General features: G+C 43.0%; 1 protein-coding gene and 1 non-coding gene across 4 annotated transcripts in view; both read right to left on the reverse strand.

Annotated features, from left to right (window-relative positions):
• Positions 1-165: 165 nt before the first annotated feature.
• On the reverse strand, positions 166-289 carry LOC119062077 (small nucleolar RNA SNORA28). Its single transcript, XR_005084909.2, has one exon. It is a non-coding gene; the product is annotated as a small nucleolar RNA SNORA28 (small nucleolar RNA).
• A 6,489-nt stretch (positions 290-6,778) lies between these two features.
• The window catches only part of SLC6A4 (solute carrier family 6 member 4), a 41,199-nt gene continuing 28,894 nt past the window's right edge, over positions 6,779-19,083 (reverse strand). For all 3 annotated transcript variants that reach the window (XM_037162917.2, XM_037162916.2, XM_053662693.1), the window contains exons 10-14: positions 18,306-18,437; positions 17,139-17,238; positions 15,579-15,679; positions 11,903-12,070; positions 6,779-7,991 (exon numbers count right to left, since the gene is read on the reverse strand). In XM_037162917.2, coding sequence (XP_037018812.2) covers positions 7,917-7,991; positions 11,903-12,070; positions 15,579-15,679; positions 17,139-17,238; positions 18,306-18,437 — 576 coding nt within the window. In that variant the 3' untranslated portion in view covers positions 6,779-7,916. The remainder of the gene's footprint in view (positions 7,992-11,902; positions 12,071-15,578; positions 15,680-17,138; positions 17,239-18,305; positions 18,438-19,083) is intronic.

Below are 19,083 nucleotides of genomic sequence, written 5' to 3' on the forward strand. Positions count from 1 at the left end.
TTCTGGTGGGTGGAGTGATACAGTTTTATTTGTAGTTCTCTTAATGGCTATCATATTTATTAGCATTTGTATAAAGGTCCTTTTAAAGAGTCTGTTTCACCTATACTGATTCTTTATGTATTTATGGATAGAGATCATTTATCTTTGCGCTGTCTTAATGGTATCTTTTTTAAAAAACACTAAACAGCTTGTCTCAGAAGCGAGAACGCTGCAATAGGTTGAACTTTGTTGCTATAGCAAGCTCAGATTGTGTCAGACAGTTTTGATCTTCTGCCACAGAGTGTTGCTTGCAATTAATGGTATCTTTTAATGAACAGAAATCTTTAATTTTGATCAAGTTAAACTTAAAAGTTAAATAAAATTGACCATTTTCTCAATACACTAGACACATTTGAAATGCTCAACAGCCACACATAGCCAGCAGCTACTCTAAAGGAAGATGCAGATCCAGAACATTTTTATCATTGCAGAAAGTTCTGGACAACACTCTAGAAGCATTATTGTCTCTTTTTTACGTTTAGATCTGCCGTGCAGCTTGGAATGAATTATTGTGTGTGATATAATAAAGATTTTTTTCCATATGGATAGTAAATAGTAAATAAAAATTTGTTCAAATTAAATCCACAATGAGTGCCATTATACATCCACCAGGAATAGCAGAAATGTTTAGATTTACAATACCAAGTGTTGAGATGATGGAGCAATTCTAAGCCAGATGTGCTGCTGGTGGCAGATAAACTAGTACAGCAGGTCTTTGACTAATGTTTCATTCTGTTGTTTTGCTATACCATTGATGAGGGAAAAAATTTATTTCTGGCGAAAGCCACTCTGTGGTTTGCAGTTCTCCATGTCTGTGGGTTTTCTCTGTACTCCAGTTTCCTGCTGCATCCCAAAGATGTGCATATTAGGTGAGTTGGTGTGTCTGCAGTTCCTCCAGTCTGAATGAGTGTGAGTGTGTATGAGTGTGTACCCTTCAATGAAACAGCATCCTGTCCAGGGTTGGTTCCCCACTTCTGCCTTGAGCTGCTGGGATAGGCGTCAGCCACCCAAGACCCTGCACTGGAATAAGCAGGATTTTTTGTTTGTTTGTTTGTTTTTAGGGAGAGGAGGCAGGGGGAAGGGAGGGAAAGAGGAACATCCATTGACTGCTTGTTAGCCCCAACAGGGGACTGAAAGTGCAATGCAGGCATGTGCCCCTTACTGGGAATTGAACCTATAAACTTTGAAGTTTACAGAGGACGATACTCCAACCAACTGAGGCATAGTTTTCATGATAGAGAAATAATTGTAGATGCAAATGTGTAGATAACACACACACACACACACACACACACACACACACTTCAATTCTGTCCAGTGAGAGGATTTGGTATCAATGATACTCCAATAGCAATGAGCATACCTAGCACCTACATCTTGGTTTCTAAATACATTGTTCATGAAAAGGAATCGGGGCTGTTTGGAGGAGTAGCTGTGGCAGGGAAAATGTAAGATGTTACTGTAATCCCTCATTCCAGAGGTAAGGAATTTTCCAAGAATTGGAAATGTCAAAAGGACACAAAATCCAGATTTAAAGGACTCTCACTGGCTAAATATGGGACAGTGTGAGCATTGAAATTAATAATGTAAAAAAGAACAGGATATTTGAGTAGTCTCACAGTAGTCCCTCCTTTCAAAATGCTAATTATTTTCAAAAAAACGAATACAGGGAAAGCCTGGCAAAAACTACCTTACGTGATTCTAGTTAACGGCACTACAGGGACAAGTCAAACTGTGTTCCACCTGATAGAATGCAGTGCAAACACCTAATTCCCATCATATTTCTGCCCAAAATACACAGTTTAATCATGAGGAATCAATCCTCAAATCGAATAGGGCATTCAACAAAATAACTGGCCTGTAATCTGAAGTGTCAAGTTCATGAATGTCAAGGAAAGACTGGGAAACCTCTAGACTCAAGGAAACAAGACATGAAACTAAATGAAAAGTATGATTTTGGAATGGATCCTTTTGCTAGAAGGACATTGAATGGGGTCTGAGGTTAGATGGTAGTAATGTATCAAATTATTTTCTTGATTTTTATGATCATGTTGTGGTTATGTAGGAGAATGTATGCCCTTGTCTGTTGAGAACATATCTCTCGTGATTTTCTTTTTTCGAATTTAGGATCTGTATATTTAGGCTTTTATAGGCGATGAGTTTAAAGATAGACATGCAATAACCTTTGTCCAGCAAACAGAAAACCTAGACCTGTTTTGGAACTTTGTAGCTGTGTGAACCTGGGCAAATCACTTAACACCTCTGAGCGTCAGGCTCCTCATCTGTAAATTGGGGAAATAACACTTGTCACCCAGAGCCCTGGGAGTCAAATAAAATGATATACATGAAAGCACATTGTAAGTTAAAGCTCTGCACAGATTGCAAAAACTGTCATTATTTAGCTTTACTGGAATTTAATATCTCTAATTCTAGGTAGTTTTTATCTAAATATTTGCAAGTGACTTGCAGTGATATTTTGGGGGATCCTGAATATTTTAACAATATGCAGTTAAAATTAAGATTTTTATTTTAACCACAAGCGTTCAGAAATTTGTTTTTAAATGAGACTGAACAAATCTGTGTATTAAGATGTTAAGAGGTATTACAGTAAGAGTTCACCACACAAGGCATTTACTGAAGTCTCGAAATCTAACCAGGAGCACTTATGACTTAATTGCTGCATAAATGAATATAGGGGTGTTCTATGCATTAAAAAGGGACTCTACTTTTATACAAATCAGACATGTTCAATTCTGAATTTTAAAAATAAAATGTTTCATGTAAAAATAACATTGGTGATTTTTATCCCACCACTATTGACAGAGGGAAATACTGGAAGAAATACACCATATTTTGCTGTGTATAATGCACACTTTTTTTGCCCAAATTTTTGAGGGAAAATAAGAGCATTATACATGGTTAGTACTAGTTCCATATCTATATAAATGTTTTTAATTCTTTTATTTATGCTTATGTGTTAAAAGTATGACTCTAGAAAGCCATAATGATATCTGTATGCAAATTAATACCCTAGAATACAATAAATTGGTTGTGTTTCTAAATATAAATTAAACATTGAATTAAAAATTAAAAGATTTTTTTCTCTGAAAGTTTGGGCCAAAAGTGTGGATGTGCGTTATACATGGCAAAATACATTACTTATTCTTAGCTGTAAGTATTGTGAAAGAAGAAAGTAAAATGAGGGAAAAGAAATACCATGTATATGATTCGACTGACCATAATCTAGAATTTGAAGCACTTCATTGTACAACACAAAGTATCCCGAAAAGTGTTTTGTAGATCAAATCATATTTTAAATGCCATTGGAGAAATAACTGCAAATTCTTTTTTAAAGTCCCCAATTTTATCTTTTAAAATATGCGTTTTTCATATGTCAAGTTTTCTTAAGATATACCTCTAATACTGGAGTTTGAATAAAAAATCTTTCAAAATGCCTTTTTGTAAAGTTAGCAAATGCTCTAAGGAAATTTCGATGTTAACTCCTCAAAAACTTGCATTTGTGATAGGGCAGCAGTTTGATGTAGATTTTGTGATGTGTTGGTAAGATAAATACCACCTGAAATTCCAGTTGAAATATGTTGTGAGTCATTTCCCAAAACAGACTCTCCTCTTGAAAGGTTAGTTGTTTTGAAACATCTACTATTGGAATAATACTGAGTAGATTGTAACTGTGGAACAAAGGGACAGACATATTTACAATCTCATCCTAAAATACTTACCTTGTTAAGTATGGGAAATGCCTACTAAACCAATAGAAAGGAGTGTTATTTTTTCTAGTAAAGGAATAAAACTTAAGTTCATCTTTCGTTAGAAATTTCCAGATCCTAAGAAGAGCAGAGAAATTTGATTGGTCAGCAGGTTTGTGTTTCTGCCTCTAATGTTGTTATCTCAACATTCAAATATTGTTCTCTCATTAAAATTTAGAGAAAGTTCAGTGATGAGGGAAAAGGGTGATACTACAAAAGCATTAAAAAATTAGAGCTTTAAAATAGTCCTTCCATGGAACTAAACCACTAAACAACAAATTTTAATAAATATCATTGACCTATCTCTAATATTGAAGGAAAAATTCAGACTGTTTCAAGTAGACCAGAAAAGCACTCTACAGCATAGGGATATTCCTGGTCTTAACACTCTTTTTTCACAGTATTTGGATTTATAAATTTCATTCTCTCAAGAAAATTTCATTCTTACATGTTTCTCGAGTAAGTATTATCTAAACTCACCTTCCTAATTTAGAGCCTCTTTTGTAACTCTCCTTGCATTTTAAATGTGTGACCTCCATGATGACTTTAAAATACACAACTTCTTCTCACTAAGCATGACTGTTTTGCTTTTATTACATCACCGATGGGGATGACAGGTTGTAGCATAGTTTCTGTGAGGAACCTACTGCTCCTCTTCTCCACTGGTCCCTAACAGAAGAAAGGAGGGGGGAGATGGTGAAAGTGCCCTCTGATCACTACTGTGTTTAATGGTATCTTAAGCACCAGCTGTTGACTTATGAGTAAAGAGGCATGCTGAGAAAGGAACCAGGCTTGGCTGGTGCCATTGGGTAACTAAGCATTGTCTAAGATGTCTGAGAACAGCACGGTTAAGACATTGCATTACATAGTTTTAACCTGTGCTTTGGCAGTGAACTCCAAAGCAGTTATAGAACAGACAGAAAAATCAGGTCAGTCTTTCCTACTTATCAGAAAGAATACAATTCTAATTATAGGAGAAGAATCTCCCTTTTGAGGGGTGGGCATGTGAGTTGGGTGGAAACTCACTTAAATTTTGAGATCGGCGACACCAAATTAACCAGTTTAGTAAAGAGGCTGGAGAGGGAGTGACTCAGAGTAACTTTTGGCCTTATTTTGAGATTTCATTATTTGATTTGAGAGCTATTCTATTGACTTTGGATTTGTCAGCATCTTTGCATCCATCTCTAGATGGGGCAGCTATGGAAATGAATTTAGGTTATGAGTTATATGTGTTCCATGTAACAAATGGACTGAGTTGTAAATGGGTTATATGTTTCCTGGAAGGGAATTTAATCCTTTGCACTTCATTGCACATCAACATAGGAAATAACCTCAATCAAGTGAATCACCCCCATTCCTTTGTCTTGTGTCTTGTCTATTTCTTACTAACAAAAACAGAAAAAAATTAACTTCAGTACTTAAGTAACTTTACAACTCAATTCTACTTTTATTTTTACTTTTATGTAAATGCTACATTAGATGTAAACGTCTTAGAAGATTATTTTCAAGTCCGTCTACCTACTCTTAAGTCTTTCTTTAGAAAGAAAAAAAACCCATGTATCCCTGACTGGTGTGGCTCAGTGGGTTGGGTGTGGTCCTGCAAGCCAGAAGTTCTCCAGTTTGATTCTAGGTCAGGGCATATGCCGGGGTTGAGGGTCAGGTCCCCAGTTGGGGGCGTGTGAGAGGCAAATAATCAATGTTTCTGTCCCACATCAATGTTTCTCTCTCTAAAAGAAAGATGGCCATGTCCCGCCATCTCTCTCTAAAAATAAATAAAATCTTTTAAAAAGCCCACGTAGTATTGATAAATAGGAGCCAGGTAAATGCAAACTATGCAGAACAGATATTTAGGGTTTTTTTTTTAAGTCTAGTGAAATTTGAAAAACTTTTACTTATTTTTTTTAAGATTTTATTTATTTATCATTAGAGGGGAAGGAGAGAGGGAGAGAAACATCAATGTATGGTTGCCTTTCGTGCATCCCCTGCTGGGAACTGGCCTGCAGGGAACCGGCCTGCAACCCAAGCATGTGCCCTGACTGGGAATTGATCCGCGATCGTGTGGTTCACAGGCCCGTTCTCAATCCACTGAGCTAAACCAGCCAGGTGAAAAACTCTGAAAACAAGTATATAACCCCCTTAATACCTATATTGGCAAAAATCTAAATCTGTTTTTTGTTTTTAAATTCTGTTTGAAAAGATGATTTTTAAGAAATATCTTTGGAGAATAAGTGTGTGTGGGATGGTGAGAATCCATATCCAGATCAAGTTTTAAAATTTGCAAAGCTATTGACACTGATTATGCTGCCCCTTATATAACCTGTACCCATGTTAGAAAGCAAAGAGAATGGAAATGAGGAAGCAAGAAGGAATAAAAGAGGGAAGATAATGAAGGCAGGTCAATACGGAGTATTTTTCAATCCCCCTCCTCTTTTCCTGTAATGTTTTGGAAACTCGGCCACTATCCTCTGTAAGGAGAAAAAAATCCTGCTGGAAAAACAAAGTATCAGAAACAGAAGGTTGTAGGGGAAGACAAGGAGGCCAGGGAAGATTGCTGGGGGAGGGGGCCACGGGAGGAAGAACTATAAACAAATAAAACCAGACCTCTACTATATGGATCTTCTTTCTCTAAGGTTGTTAGAATTGAGTTTGATTTCTATATAGGACTCAGGTGATATGGAACTAGGTAACTGAGTTGTTTTATCATTGACTAGGCTTTATTCCCCTTAAGATTTTGATAAGGAAATCTCACACAAGGTAAAATTTGCTTCTCTGACTATGCATCTGGGAGCCATAAGCCACTGAAGGTCAAATTTACTTGATTTGTATTAAAGGCTATATGTGGAACTTGAAAGGTTATTCATTTAACTGATCCTTCTCCCATCAGCCTTACTTAGACTCAGTCTTGAAAATTATCCGGAGGGCTCACAGTTCTGGCAGTCAACCAGGAAGGGTCAAGGGGCTGGGGGGGGGGGGGGGGAGGATGAGTGTTCACTTAAGGCACTAGGGTACTAGACTGTCTAATCACTTTCTGATTGAGGATGACCTTGGCTTAGGTCAGGGTTCCAAATCTATGTACCTTGTATATGAGAATTGGATTCATCCTTTCTTCACAAAGCAAAGTGACCTCTACTGTTAGACTCAAGCCATTTGAAGTCTACAGAGCTTAAATTGGCCAACTGAACACTGAAGATGCATTTGTCAATATCCACCTTCAAAGTAGTTCATGGTCAAGCCACAGTGACTAATGAAATAAACCAGATTTGCCTGTGGAACACTATACTAAATGTTTAGCAGAGAGAGACTAGAAGATGAGAATAAAGTTCAGAAGGCTGGCCCACAAGGCAAGGTGTGTGGGCCCAAGTAGTGTCCCTGGAAAAGGAGAAGGTGGCAGAGCATGTGGTAGTAATTATACTTTTCAAATAATAACATACATACACATTTGAGTAGGTCGAATTGATTAACGTAAGAAAAATTAGGAGAAATCCATATAGTTTATAATAGACTCAAAGTATTGGAATAAAGATAAGCATACACTGAAACAGTACACACATATACTCACATGTACACGTTTCTTATACCTTCCTCTCCTGACTCCACAGTAGCACATGGGTTATAGAGTTGTAGTAGATCCAGCTACAGAATTCTATGCTACTCAGAAAATATGTGGCTAGCAAGACAGCACCCCTGTTTATTCCTACACAGTTTATGCATCCATGAACAATGAAAAATTTAGAAGGAAACATATCAGATACCAATGATCATCATGAGAAATGATATAGGAGCTGTTCACAGACTTGATTCTAAACTAAATCCTAACTGATTATATGGTGCTTTTAATCACCTCCATACACATGCTCACACATCCAAACTAGTCCAGTTCAGCTGCATCAGAGTCTAACATGGTAAATGTCCAGGAGATTTCACAGAAAGACGTGGCTGGGAGCCTTAGGAGTCTGGGCACCATAGTCTTTTGGGACTCTGTCCCTGTGAAGACGGCCTTTCCATGGTCAGGCTTAGCTGCAAACTTGTTGACAGAGGGAGAAGGCGAGGCGTGACTTGTCAGAACTGGAGGAGGAGGTTTGGGGAGCTGTTTTCCTCTGGTTGAAGGTTTTAAATGGCCTTCAAGCGGATGTCCCCACAGGGAATTTCTGTTTGTGTTTCTGGAGTGATACTTTTAATAATACGCTGTTGGGAAGGAAATAGGGTGTTACAAACATGCTTATAATTTAACAATATTGGAAAAGTATTTCAACATTAATATTAAAAGTTCAAAATAGCATTAATAGTAAATTGAAATTGTCTTATTGACTTTCCTTAAGAATTACCAATTCATTCTCAAGTGTGAATTAAAATTTAATATTCAGGAACCATAAGCATCTATAAACTAATTATGCAAGTCATTGTATCACTAACGGGAGAAAATGAGGAAACTTCAATAGAACCTCTGCTGGCCTATCACGTGCCTTTGATGAGGTGGGAAAACTCATGTTTTCCTGTGGAAGGAGGAGGTTTCCTGTGGCCAGTAGGGCTTGGGGAGCAGAAGGGGTGCTGGATTCTGGCACCCTCCCCTCAGGCCTGCATACACGCTGCAGGGACAGTGTGTGTGCCATCAGCCACGGAAGAGCCAGGATGTTACTGACTTAATGAATCCACCTGTTGAGGTGCATTGCAAGTTCATACAAGGGTGCAAATCATCACATAATTACACTTAAAAAGATGCGAGCATTGAAATCACTCCTGATCTCATGCTGATGTAATACTCATCACAGGGAAAAGGGTGAGAATTTTTACATTAGAAACAGCTGAGGCTCGCAGACGTGTTAAGACAGATCTGAACTACGCTCGGGATTGTGTATGAAATGTATAGTCCGCATTGTAAAAGCATCAAGGTGACATGAAGCAGCTCCAGATGCTGAGAAGGAAAAGCAGCAGCACTGCAGAGGCTTAGAAAAATCTTTCAGTTGCTTTGTAAGGTCTTGGACGGCAAAGTCTGTCCATGTGGTAAGCAGGCAAAATTGGATCTGAACGCATCTTTTAATTTACTGCTTTTAGGTGAAGCTCTAGTAAGTGCTCTTTTAATTTGGGATTAGAAAAGCAGGCTAGTCCTTTTTTATTTCCTCGTTCTGGAAGTTTGTTCTTCTTTAAGGCACAGGGCCTGTGGAATTCAAAAAGTGCCATTCTTATAGTTAATGAAATTCACAAAGTTTTACATGTTGTGTTCCTGATGACCTTAGTATTCAAGCACTGTACTCTCACACTGGAAACCCATTTAAAAGGAGTTGACGTGTGTAAGTCATAGAAAGCAACTTTTCACAAACCATCCTTCCCCACAGATGAAATGTGTAACCTGATCACACAGAATTATGTAAGCTGATTGGATAGAATATGGGAGCTGATTGCACAGAATTACATCTTGCTAATTGGGAACTGGACTCAGCATTCTAAGTAACTAGTCTAAGTGTTGGGAAGGAGAAGAGAGCACTAAGGGGTGCGGTGGAGTCAGGGTCCACGATGTACCACATTGTAAAGTAGAACACTTACTTGGTTTTTGTGCCCTGGCCCCCACCCACCCATTCTGCTGCCCCTCTACCTGCTGGTTCCCCCTTCGTTTTCACATTTTGGCCACATTTCAGTTGCCAGACTATTATTGGTCTTAAAATTTCCCGGCCCTGGCCTCCTGCAAGATGATAATCTAAGAAATGGATCACTGTTGGATGCTTCCTTATTAGGGACCTGGATCTTTGTGCAGAGGACCAGGGACTTCTGTGAAGGGCCTGAGTTGAGACTTCCAGGCTGCAGGTGAATATGATACCCTCCAAATCCCAGGTGGCAAGTGGTGGCTCACTCCCCAGACTCCAACTTTGTGTGGCCAGGGCCCAAAGAGTTAAGAAACTGACCTTTCTTTTAGTCTTTTTTTTAAACCTTATCAAAATTTCATGTGAGGCCTCCCTCCCTCATAGCATGTTACAGACCAGCAAGTATGGTACTCCCGGAAGAAGTACAGTCCCTCAATGTTCTTGGCAGAAAACATGGCATGCTTTAACCCTCTTGGAGATTAAGCACACACATGGGCATATTAAGGCTTTTAAGTGCCACAGTAAAGAAACATATTTAACTTGCTCATAAACTTTTCTTCCAGCAGCACTGCCTGTTGCTATTCTATGGAACTACTGCCCTTCACACCACGTTAACATTTGGGAAATGTTAACCCAGTCCAACAACACATCTTAAAGATGTAGACACTGCAGTCCAGGGAAGGTGAGCAATTGCCATAGCTGACCAGGTCTTTTCCCTCCTCGTCCTCCTTGGCTGGCTGCATCACGATGGCCCACAATCAGCCTGACCGCGGTTAGTAATGGATCTGAGCTGTGAATGATGCACCTTTGTGTGGTATTTCCTCATGGCCAGCAGGCAGAATTTGCAAGAAAAATGACCATGATTTGAGGTACAGTCTGTGACCAAAGAATACTGGCATTTATTAATCTGAGTTCCTACCCCTGACCCTGGCCTCCCGATTGGTGATGGTAGAACCAGTGGACTATCCTGACTGCCTGAAGGACAACCTGAAGAAACAAATTCAATGACTCAATGTCTGAGCATGTGTTTCAGGCAACTCCAGAGTTCAAGGCCCTTTGGGACAAATGAGGTGGTGACAGGACTGGTTTGAGTGTGGGAAATTAGTAACTCCTTGCAGATTCTGTTCACCTAGCATTCAGTTTTCCTGTCTGGAAAAAGAAATGAACTAAGTTCTCAGGAAAAGCTGATGCTCCATTGCCTCACATTTTCTTGTTTCACGTCTCTTACAAAATGTTGTAGGAAGATGAGTGTGTTGGTCTCATGTTTGAGTTTTGCTTCTACGAGTCCACAGACCAGCCCGTCTCAGTTCTCAGGTCATTAGAGAGTATGGTCCCTTCTAGCTTTCCCAAAATACCATTCTTCCCTTTTGAACAAGTTTGCTACAAAAGTGCCCAGTGTTCAGGTCACATACTTTAAAGTGACCTGAACTCCTAATTCTAGCAACACAGCATAAAAAATGGCAATTCGCCCTTTTTTTTTTTTATGGCCGGGGGCTCAGTTGGTCAGAGTGTCATCCTGTACACCAAAAGATCATGGGTTCGATCCCCAGTCAGGATGCATACAGGAGGCAACCCATTAATGTTGTTTCTCTCACACCACTGTATCTGTCTATCTGTCTCTCTCTCTCTCTAAAATCAATAAATCAATTGATATGTCCTCGGGTGTGGATTTCTAAAAATGGCAACTCATCTCTCCCTAACTTCTAGCACCAACTGCTACACTAATAAACTACTAATGGAAACTGAGAATAAAAGGGGAATGGCACCTAAAGCAAAAGGGCTTTGGCCCAGGAATCAGCAGACTTAGATTCAAAGCCTCCCTGTACTGAGTGTCCTTGGACCAGTCACTGAGATAAGGACACTTGGAGCATCATTCCCATCCTCAGTGTCTGTGTCTGCAACAATACCTGCCCATCTGCTCACGAGCTATTTTGATAACAAAATGGGGTCATGTCCATGAAGATGCTTTGAAAAATATAAAAAGTTTTACACCAATTGTAAGTTTCTGTTATTAAAAATTTTATAGCTCATTATTCATTGCTGAAATGAGTCTTGCTATAATGGCACCTTGATTTTCTACTCCAATGACTTGAGCTAAAACTATATTATTGCAACATCCTATTTCACGGTGATTTTCAAAATAACCCTCATTACATTGCTGTTAGAAAGATGACCATGGACATTTTCCACCATAACCTCCAATTAGATCAAGATTTGTGCCGGACCCCAGGCACCACCGACTTGATGAGTTAGTTATCTGGTAAGTTTGGGATGCTACGCACACCCCACGGTTCCAGATGACCAGCGCGCTCCTTCGCCGCTGTACTAGAGGATTATGGGAAATGCCTTAAGATGACGGTGACGGCCTGTAGAGATCTCCCTGGTGTATGTTCTGGAAATATATAAGGTGAGTTTCGTGTGGTGGACTTTTATCTCCTGTGAAAAGCACATAACAAGGGACCCCTTTTCTCCCAAAACAGTGAGCAGTCTGAAGACACGCACACACACACTAGCACATACTTCCTTCAGTGTCCCCGGAGTGATGAGCAGCCGGTACGTGATGTAGGTGGGGATGCAGATGAAAGACGAGGTCCCTATGCAGTAACCCAGGATGACACTCCAGTGAGGATACGTGTACTGGAAAAGTCGCAGCTGTGGCGGGCTCATCAAAAAGCTGCAAATGATGAACTAAAACAGAAGTTCCAAGAAACATCAGAAATCTTAACGATATCTGAGCAGCTCGAGACAGTTCTGATATCATGAACACCGTATGTAAAGCTAAGATACTTCTGGGAAATTCCCAAAATGTGACATATCTTAAATTCAACTCTGGCACACAAAATTCACTGATTTCTGTGCCTGATTATCTGCAAAAAGTAAAATAGCCAGATGTTTATTTTGATTTTTCCTCCCTACCTCCCACCTCAACTTCTGCAGTGGGGATGCAAAGACCTCAGAATGCTATTTAAAGAAGCCACAGCACCCTCTTCAGGGCAAAGGGAGAGGGATTGACTTTCATCAGAAGTGGTTTGGGCCCCTCTTATCAGAAGTGGGGGGAGGGGGGCCTCACCCCAGCCCCTGACAAGCCTAGGGCTTCCTATTTCTCTGCTTTCATTTCTGCCTGCATTCCTGAGCTGTGATTGTCAGAGGAAAGGTACCTAAGACCAGGAGAGATAATAAGGTTCTCAAGACCTGAGGAAGACTCGGGCTGTGGGGCATGTGTTCCTTCTGTGCCCTGCCCTGGGCCCTCTGCTCTCTCCATTAAGCACCTTGGCCTGGGGTTTCAACAAGGACGGCTGTGCCATGAGGCGGCTCAGCAAGGCATGACCACCTGCCACAGGCCCTTGTAATGAAAGAAAAGGAAGGGAAAAGCAGTTTACTACATTGTTTACTTGAATATTCAGTGAAAATTTTGACCAAGAAAAATTCCACGGTGTGCTCCCAAACACACAGTTTATGAGTTTTCTTCTTTCAGTTTGGTTTCCAGAGAGAGCGTAAATATCGGTTTTTGCCTAGTAACCACTGCGCTGAAACAGTTATTGCTCTTGATTTCATTTAATTTTATTTCATGGTCATGAAGAAGACAGTAATGTAAATTATTTGTGTGGTTAAACATCTATTTATATCTTTTTTTTCTTTGTCTGCAGGTAATAAAATGAGACACTATTATTAATAATAAACACACATCCATCTTCTGAGCGGTGTTACCCTAAGTCCAGGGGGCAGCTTTCAAAACAGGAGACCAGCCAACCACAGCCCTTTCTCTGGACTTACTCTCCCCACTCCCACACCAACTACCAAGGAAGATAGTTTGGGAACAGGGAAAAGAGTCTGGTTAGGAGCCATCCCTGCGTCTCATCCTGATGCTGGGCATGAAACCCGGCACGATTCAGGGAGGCCCCAGACTCTCATCAAGGCCAGTAAGGGTTGTGTCAGGCACCCCCTTTGCGTGCCCCAGCCTCTCCTTGCTCATACACAATATTTTCTTTTTTTGTAACTTGGCTTCGGTGAAAAAGAATATTTTTAGTAGGCTACTCATTGTTTACCTAAAGCAGCCATAAAAAGCCCAGAGCAGGGCATCTGTTAAGTAAACCCAGAAGCGGGAGACAGACTTACCCCCTCTACAGTGTGACCCAGAGCACTTGCCTTTAGGGGAAGTGAGTAAAGGGAACATCACAAGAATTATGAGTAACGTGCATGAACCAGACCTGTGCCTGGGTTTTGCTGGGCACCAAACCTCACTGACTGCCCAGCAAGAGCTCACCCAGTCTGCCAGGCAAGCAGCAGTTTGCAGAAATGAGAACAGTAAAGGCCTGGAGCCAGGACCGGGGTGAGACCTGTGAGGCACTCGGCCCAGGCCCAACACTTCCCAAGGGGTGGGAGGCAAAACTTCGGTAACCGAGACAAATAATATTTGAGTGCAACGTGGTAAAAAGACAGACTCCGACGGGGCCCAAGTAGGGTAAGGTGGGTGAGGTACAGCGTCAGATCCTGTCCCTGTTTAAAATGTTGACATTGCGTTCATCAGGAATATTTTCTGCATTAATTTGGTTTTTAAAACATCGCAATAAAATAGGTTTTCTCTTGATTACTGAGATTTTGGGCGCCCCCTTAAATTTGATGCCTGCGCTGAGTGCCTTGGGTGCCTCTCCTGAATTTCAGCCTGTGTGTGCGGGAGACAAACAGGACACTTCCCTCAAGGAACTAATCCAGTGCTTCTCTCCTTCCTTTGAAAAACACATAAAAGGATTTAAGTAGATTACGGAGAAGCACTGGTAATAATATCAATTAATAACCCATTTACGTCAGGGCTTCTGCTTCTAATAATGGCAGGCGAGGTGATTTAGACCAACCCGCTCATTGAAAACAACTAAAATTTCTAGACTTAAAAATATATATGCTTTTAATTTATCTAAAAGCAACAGGGAGTTGACAAGGTAATAAGGAACTACTGGGTCGAGAATTGGGGGGACGCTGGAGCCCAGCACCCACACTACGGCACCGGGCCCTGAGGCTTCCTGGGCTCGGGCTGGCTTTGGTTTTGGAAACCTCCGCAGTCCTGGGGAAGGAAAGCAAGTCAAGGAGGAATTCTGGGGAGGCACATGCAGCATTGCAAAGGCAAGGTGAGCCTATCACTCATCTCGTAGATTAACGTGTGCTATAAAAAGTACAAAAAATAAAGGGCTGCCCTGAGAAAGTCAAACATCACCAAAAGGGCTGCTTTCAAAAAGGGGAAGGCACGGCTGGGTGCCAAAGGCAGAGATGATCTAAGGCACAGGGACGGCCCGACACTCCTCACGGGCTGGAGCTAGACTGGAGGAAGTCTATGAAGTTTCTGCCTCTCCAAGATCAAAAGCACGCCCCTGCCCCCATAAAAATGAAAGCACAGATAAATGGAAGGGCAAGACATGGTCCCTGCTGATGTGCACAGCGTCACTTCACCCCAGGCATCTCCAAGCGCACTTGGGATGTTAGCAGGGCGTTTCCATCTTTGGGCAAACATGTCCCTCAGGGGGACACCGGGAGGGAACGCAGGGGCACGTGCAGCAATGAAACACTGAACACAGCTGGGTGGATGGGCCCCCCTCGCAGCTGAACTTTCTCACCCCGGTCTTCTGGCAGTAAATGGATTCTACTTTTGATTCAGGTCACGCTTGAGGGCCTTTGCCTGGGGCATCTTTAAGAAAATGGACACAGGATTATCACTAGGACCCTGCCCTAAGCAGTGCAGTGAATTTTTCCTGGGCCTTCAAAGGTTCTGGTCATGTGATGTGGGGCCCTTTACTTCACATCTCTAAGCCTCAATTTCCTTAACTGTAAACAGTGTATTAGAACTGAGGATTAAGTTTTACACTGAGTCTGGCCTGGCACTTAATGTTCAATAAATGTTATTTATCCTTATCACTGGACAGGAGAGTAAGCAATAAGGTAACTCAAGCCCAGACGTTATGGTGTCAGAAGTTAGAAGAGTGGTTAACCGTGGCGGGGACAGGGGCAGTAACTGAGGGGGACACAGCGGGGCTTCTGTTGTGTTTTTGTTTCTTAGTTTTGGGTACAAAACTATGTTCTATTTATAAAATTTCATGGATTTGTGCTCTTTTCTGTGTGTATGTTATACTTCAATTAAATTTATCTTTTATAGTGTTTGAGTGGATCTTTCTCCAGGGCCAGAAGGAGAAGGGAAATGGCAACTCACCAGGAGAAACAGGGGGCTGACGGCCACCCAGCAGATCCTCCAAAACCACCCAGGGCTGAAGCCCAGCATTTCCTTCACGTCGCTGCAGAACTGAGTGACGCCTAAAATGATCCGGAAGAGAAAGACTGATGGACTGTGAGGGGACAGGGATTGTCCGATCCCTTGATTCTCAGAGAAAGGGTCAGCTCTGAAAGTTCTCATGGAGGGGGTTCAGGGCGCCAATCTGCTCTGACCGTGGGACAGGGAGCTTGTCACAGAACTGCATTTCATAGCAAGCAATGTTCTGTCTATACAGTGGGCAAGTAGGTGGACATTTGGGGAGGGACCCGAAGCTCCCTCTTGGTGCCCACACTGCCTTTCTAAGATCTCAACGTACACTTTATTTTATTGGTACTGCAGAAAAAAAAAGTTAAATTTTGTTTAGAAATGATAGACCCGCTCGACAGAGACTGACTTTGACCATATAACCATGTATGGAAAACTTCCCAAGAGAAAATTTTAACCATAGTGCGGCCTAATCAGTGTCCTGTTCACAGTCAAGGTTCTTCTATAAAAGTAACTGACATAGAAGGGAGAAGCAGACTCTGGTGAGGAACTGAGAAGGGGCAGGAGGGCTGCTCTGCGCTCGCTCCCTGAGAGCGTCCAGCAACACCTGGGGTAGGTCTCTAGTGAGCCACACACTTGAACTTTGTCATCTGAATCGCTGAGGAGCCGGGGAGGACTTCATTTTAAAAAACTGGACTCATGTGCCACTCAAAATATGGGGGCCTCTTCTTCACATTATGCATAACGACAAACATGCTAACGCTGTTTAATTTTCATAGAAACTAGGGAAAAACACATTTTTCAGTATGAAGTAATCATTTCTTGATTTTAAAGATGAAGACAGCCATCTCAGAACCTGGTTGTCACTTCAGCTGCCTGTGTCCTCCCCACCCCTCCCACCCCCACCCAGGGGCTCCTGGGACCCCTGCCCACAGACCCGCGTCAGCTCACTCTCTGAGCTCCTGGTGGTTTCATCCTTATCAGATTCCATCCCAGGGTCAGAGCGGGCTTTTCCTGGGCAGACAATCCAAACAGGCACAGTCTTGCCTCTGCCCTAGAACATAGCTCCTAAACTCTGCCTCAGGGCTCTGGAGGGAGCTCTTGCTTATGAAACGTAAACTGAGGGCCACTCTATAGAACAGGAGGATACAGTCCACTCTGCAGACACAGTCACTGTGCACCAGTTCTTTGCATTCGGTCCAATTCTTAGAGCCAGTCAGGGTCTTAAGCCTCCACCATGGAGGAGCTAAAGGGAACCGCTTCAGCCTGTCTCCACTGGGGAAACATTTAAACTGGGAAGGAAAACACGCCTTCCCAAGGCACTGAGCAATCCGTGGTGTAGAGTGCAGAGGAGACAATGACATGTTTCCAAAGAAGGCACTAAGCTGAGCTTCCCTTACAGGCCCTCCGGGAGGTGACACACCCTGCCCTTTCCTGAAGTCAGTCCTTCTCTTTCCTGGTGGCTACGGGCTGCTGTCTGTGGAAAGGACCAAGGGGGTGGGGGAGGTGTCTTACCATAGAACCAGCACACGGCGACTGCTTCTATCAGCACCACGGTGAGCACAGCCGGCCCCGTGGCGTATTCCTCCAGCAGCTTCACCACATAGGCCCCTCCCTGCAAATGAGACCACCACCCGGATAAGGGCCCTCTGGGGCATGTCTCCTCTCTACCATAGGGGCCAAAAGAAGCTTTTAAACTAAGGATAATTCTGGAAAAATCCCACTTTGGGCCCCACTGAAGTATCTGAAAGCCTGCCTCTTAGACTGGCCTTCTTAGGACGGGCCAGATCCCACCGCTTCTGAGGCCTCTTCCTTTCTCAAGGGGCACTCTCCTTGTCTTGCTTCCTCTCTGCACTAAGTTGTTTGTTTGTTTTTAATCCTCACCCAAGGACATGCTTATTTATTTTAGAGAGAGCAGGAGACATATCAGTTGGGTACCTCCTGTACACACCCTGACTGGGGATCGAACCTGCAACTTTTGGTGTATCGGATGATGCCCCAACCAACTGGGCCACAGAGCCAGGGCTGCCCACCAAGTTGTAAGAGACAAACTCAAGTGGGCCTTGATCTATGTTCAACTTTACTCAATTTACTAAAAACCAGCTGTGTACTCACTCCACCTTGGAGAACCCTGGTCCCTAAAGACTGAATCTAGGACCGTGCACAACACCAGACCCACCAAGCGCACTGATCAGTTCGGTCTTCTGTCCTAACCCCCAAATCCCTTGGGTCCTACTCAGAGGCCCCGCACCCTCCTGAAGCTTCACAGACACTGGCGTCACGGCTCAAAGAGGCGTATCTGCAACATCTGCCTCGAGTCAGGACATAGCCCAGGTTTCTGCGGGTCCTATCTGATGCGATGTTGTCAAGAATGCAGCCCCGAGGACTGGAATTAAACTGGAAAAGCAACCTTTAGTTTTTCTCCAGACATTCCGTCAAACCTGAAATTGAATTGAATCTACTGTAAAATGTAAAGAGCCTTCAGATGCCTCACAGAAAGTCTACAGACAGATGCCCCCAGAAACAACTTTTTCTTTTTATCCTTGATGACAAACTTTTTCTAAGCCCTCCCTTTGACCCCAAAGCCAGAGCACCTTGTGGGACGGAAGGAAAGGAATGGCTTCCTGTACATTCTGTTGCCCCCAGGGAGGCTGACTCAAGGCTGAGGGTTGTGGTACTCACGAAAGTCAGGGTGACCAGGGACCCGAAGAAGCAGGCAACGACCACACAGAGCACGAACAACTCCCGGCGCTTGGACCAGGTGTGCGGAAACTCATCCAGCACAGCTGTGATCACCCCCTCCAAGCCTGCAAACTGAGAGGGTCACACAAATGGTCGCAGGGGAGGCTTTGGGACAAACCTGTTACCTACCTTCCAGGACAGTGAGCAAGAGGGAGGGGCTAAGATTGTCCAGTGACCAGTCAAGCTGACCTACTCACCAGCCCTCACTGGGAGACCTGTTCCTCCTACTCACCAGCCCTCACTGGGAATACCTTTTCCTGTTTACACTGTCATTTAGAACCAATCCCTACAGATCATGAAGGAAAGAAACTAGAGCACACGGACAGGGCTTTTCCAGGTGAGGTCTCTTGGGGAGGCTTTGGTTGCACCAGAAAGGCCACCTCCAAGCTGAGACTCCTTCCACACTAAGTGCCAGACGCTGAGGTGAATGCTGGGTGGCAGGGCACTGAGACATGAGAGCGAGACATTTGAGGTGCTGTCATCCGCTCAAGGGACAGTGCACAATACGAACAGTGGCCATATGCAGAGGCCCTGGCCTGTGCCTGGGTATGTACACACAGTCATTACCCCATTAATTCATTAGCGGCTCTCTCAGGTGCTGGACGGTGGCACGTGCAGTTGACGAGGCATGAACAAGGGGCTGGGGGAGCACCAGTGGGGAGTGGCCAACGCCGCCCAGGGTGGCCAGAGGGAAGGGGCACAAATTCCTCTTTCTTCT

Source organism: Artibeus jamaicensis, unplaced genomic scaffold (genome assembly GCF_021234435.1).
Source record: "Artibeus jamaicensis isolate MK-2021 breed Jamaican fruit bat unplaced genomic scaffold, CSHL_Jam_final contig_2790, whole genome shotgun sequence".
In the NCBI taxonomy this organism is placed as follows: Eukaryota; Metazoa; Chordata; class Mammalia; order Chiroptera; family Phyllostomidae; genus Artibeus; species Artibeus jamaicensis.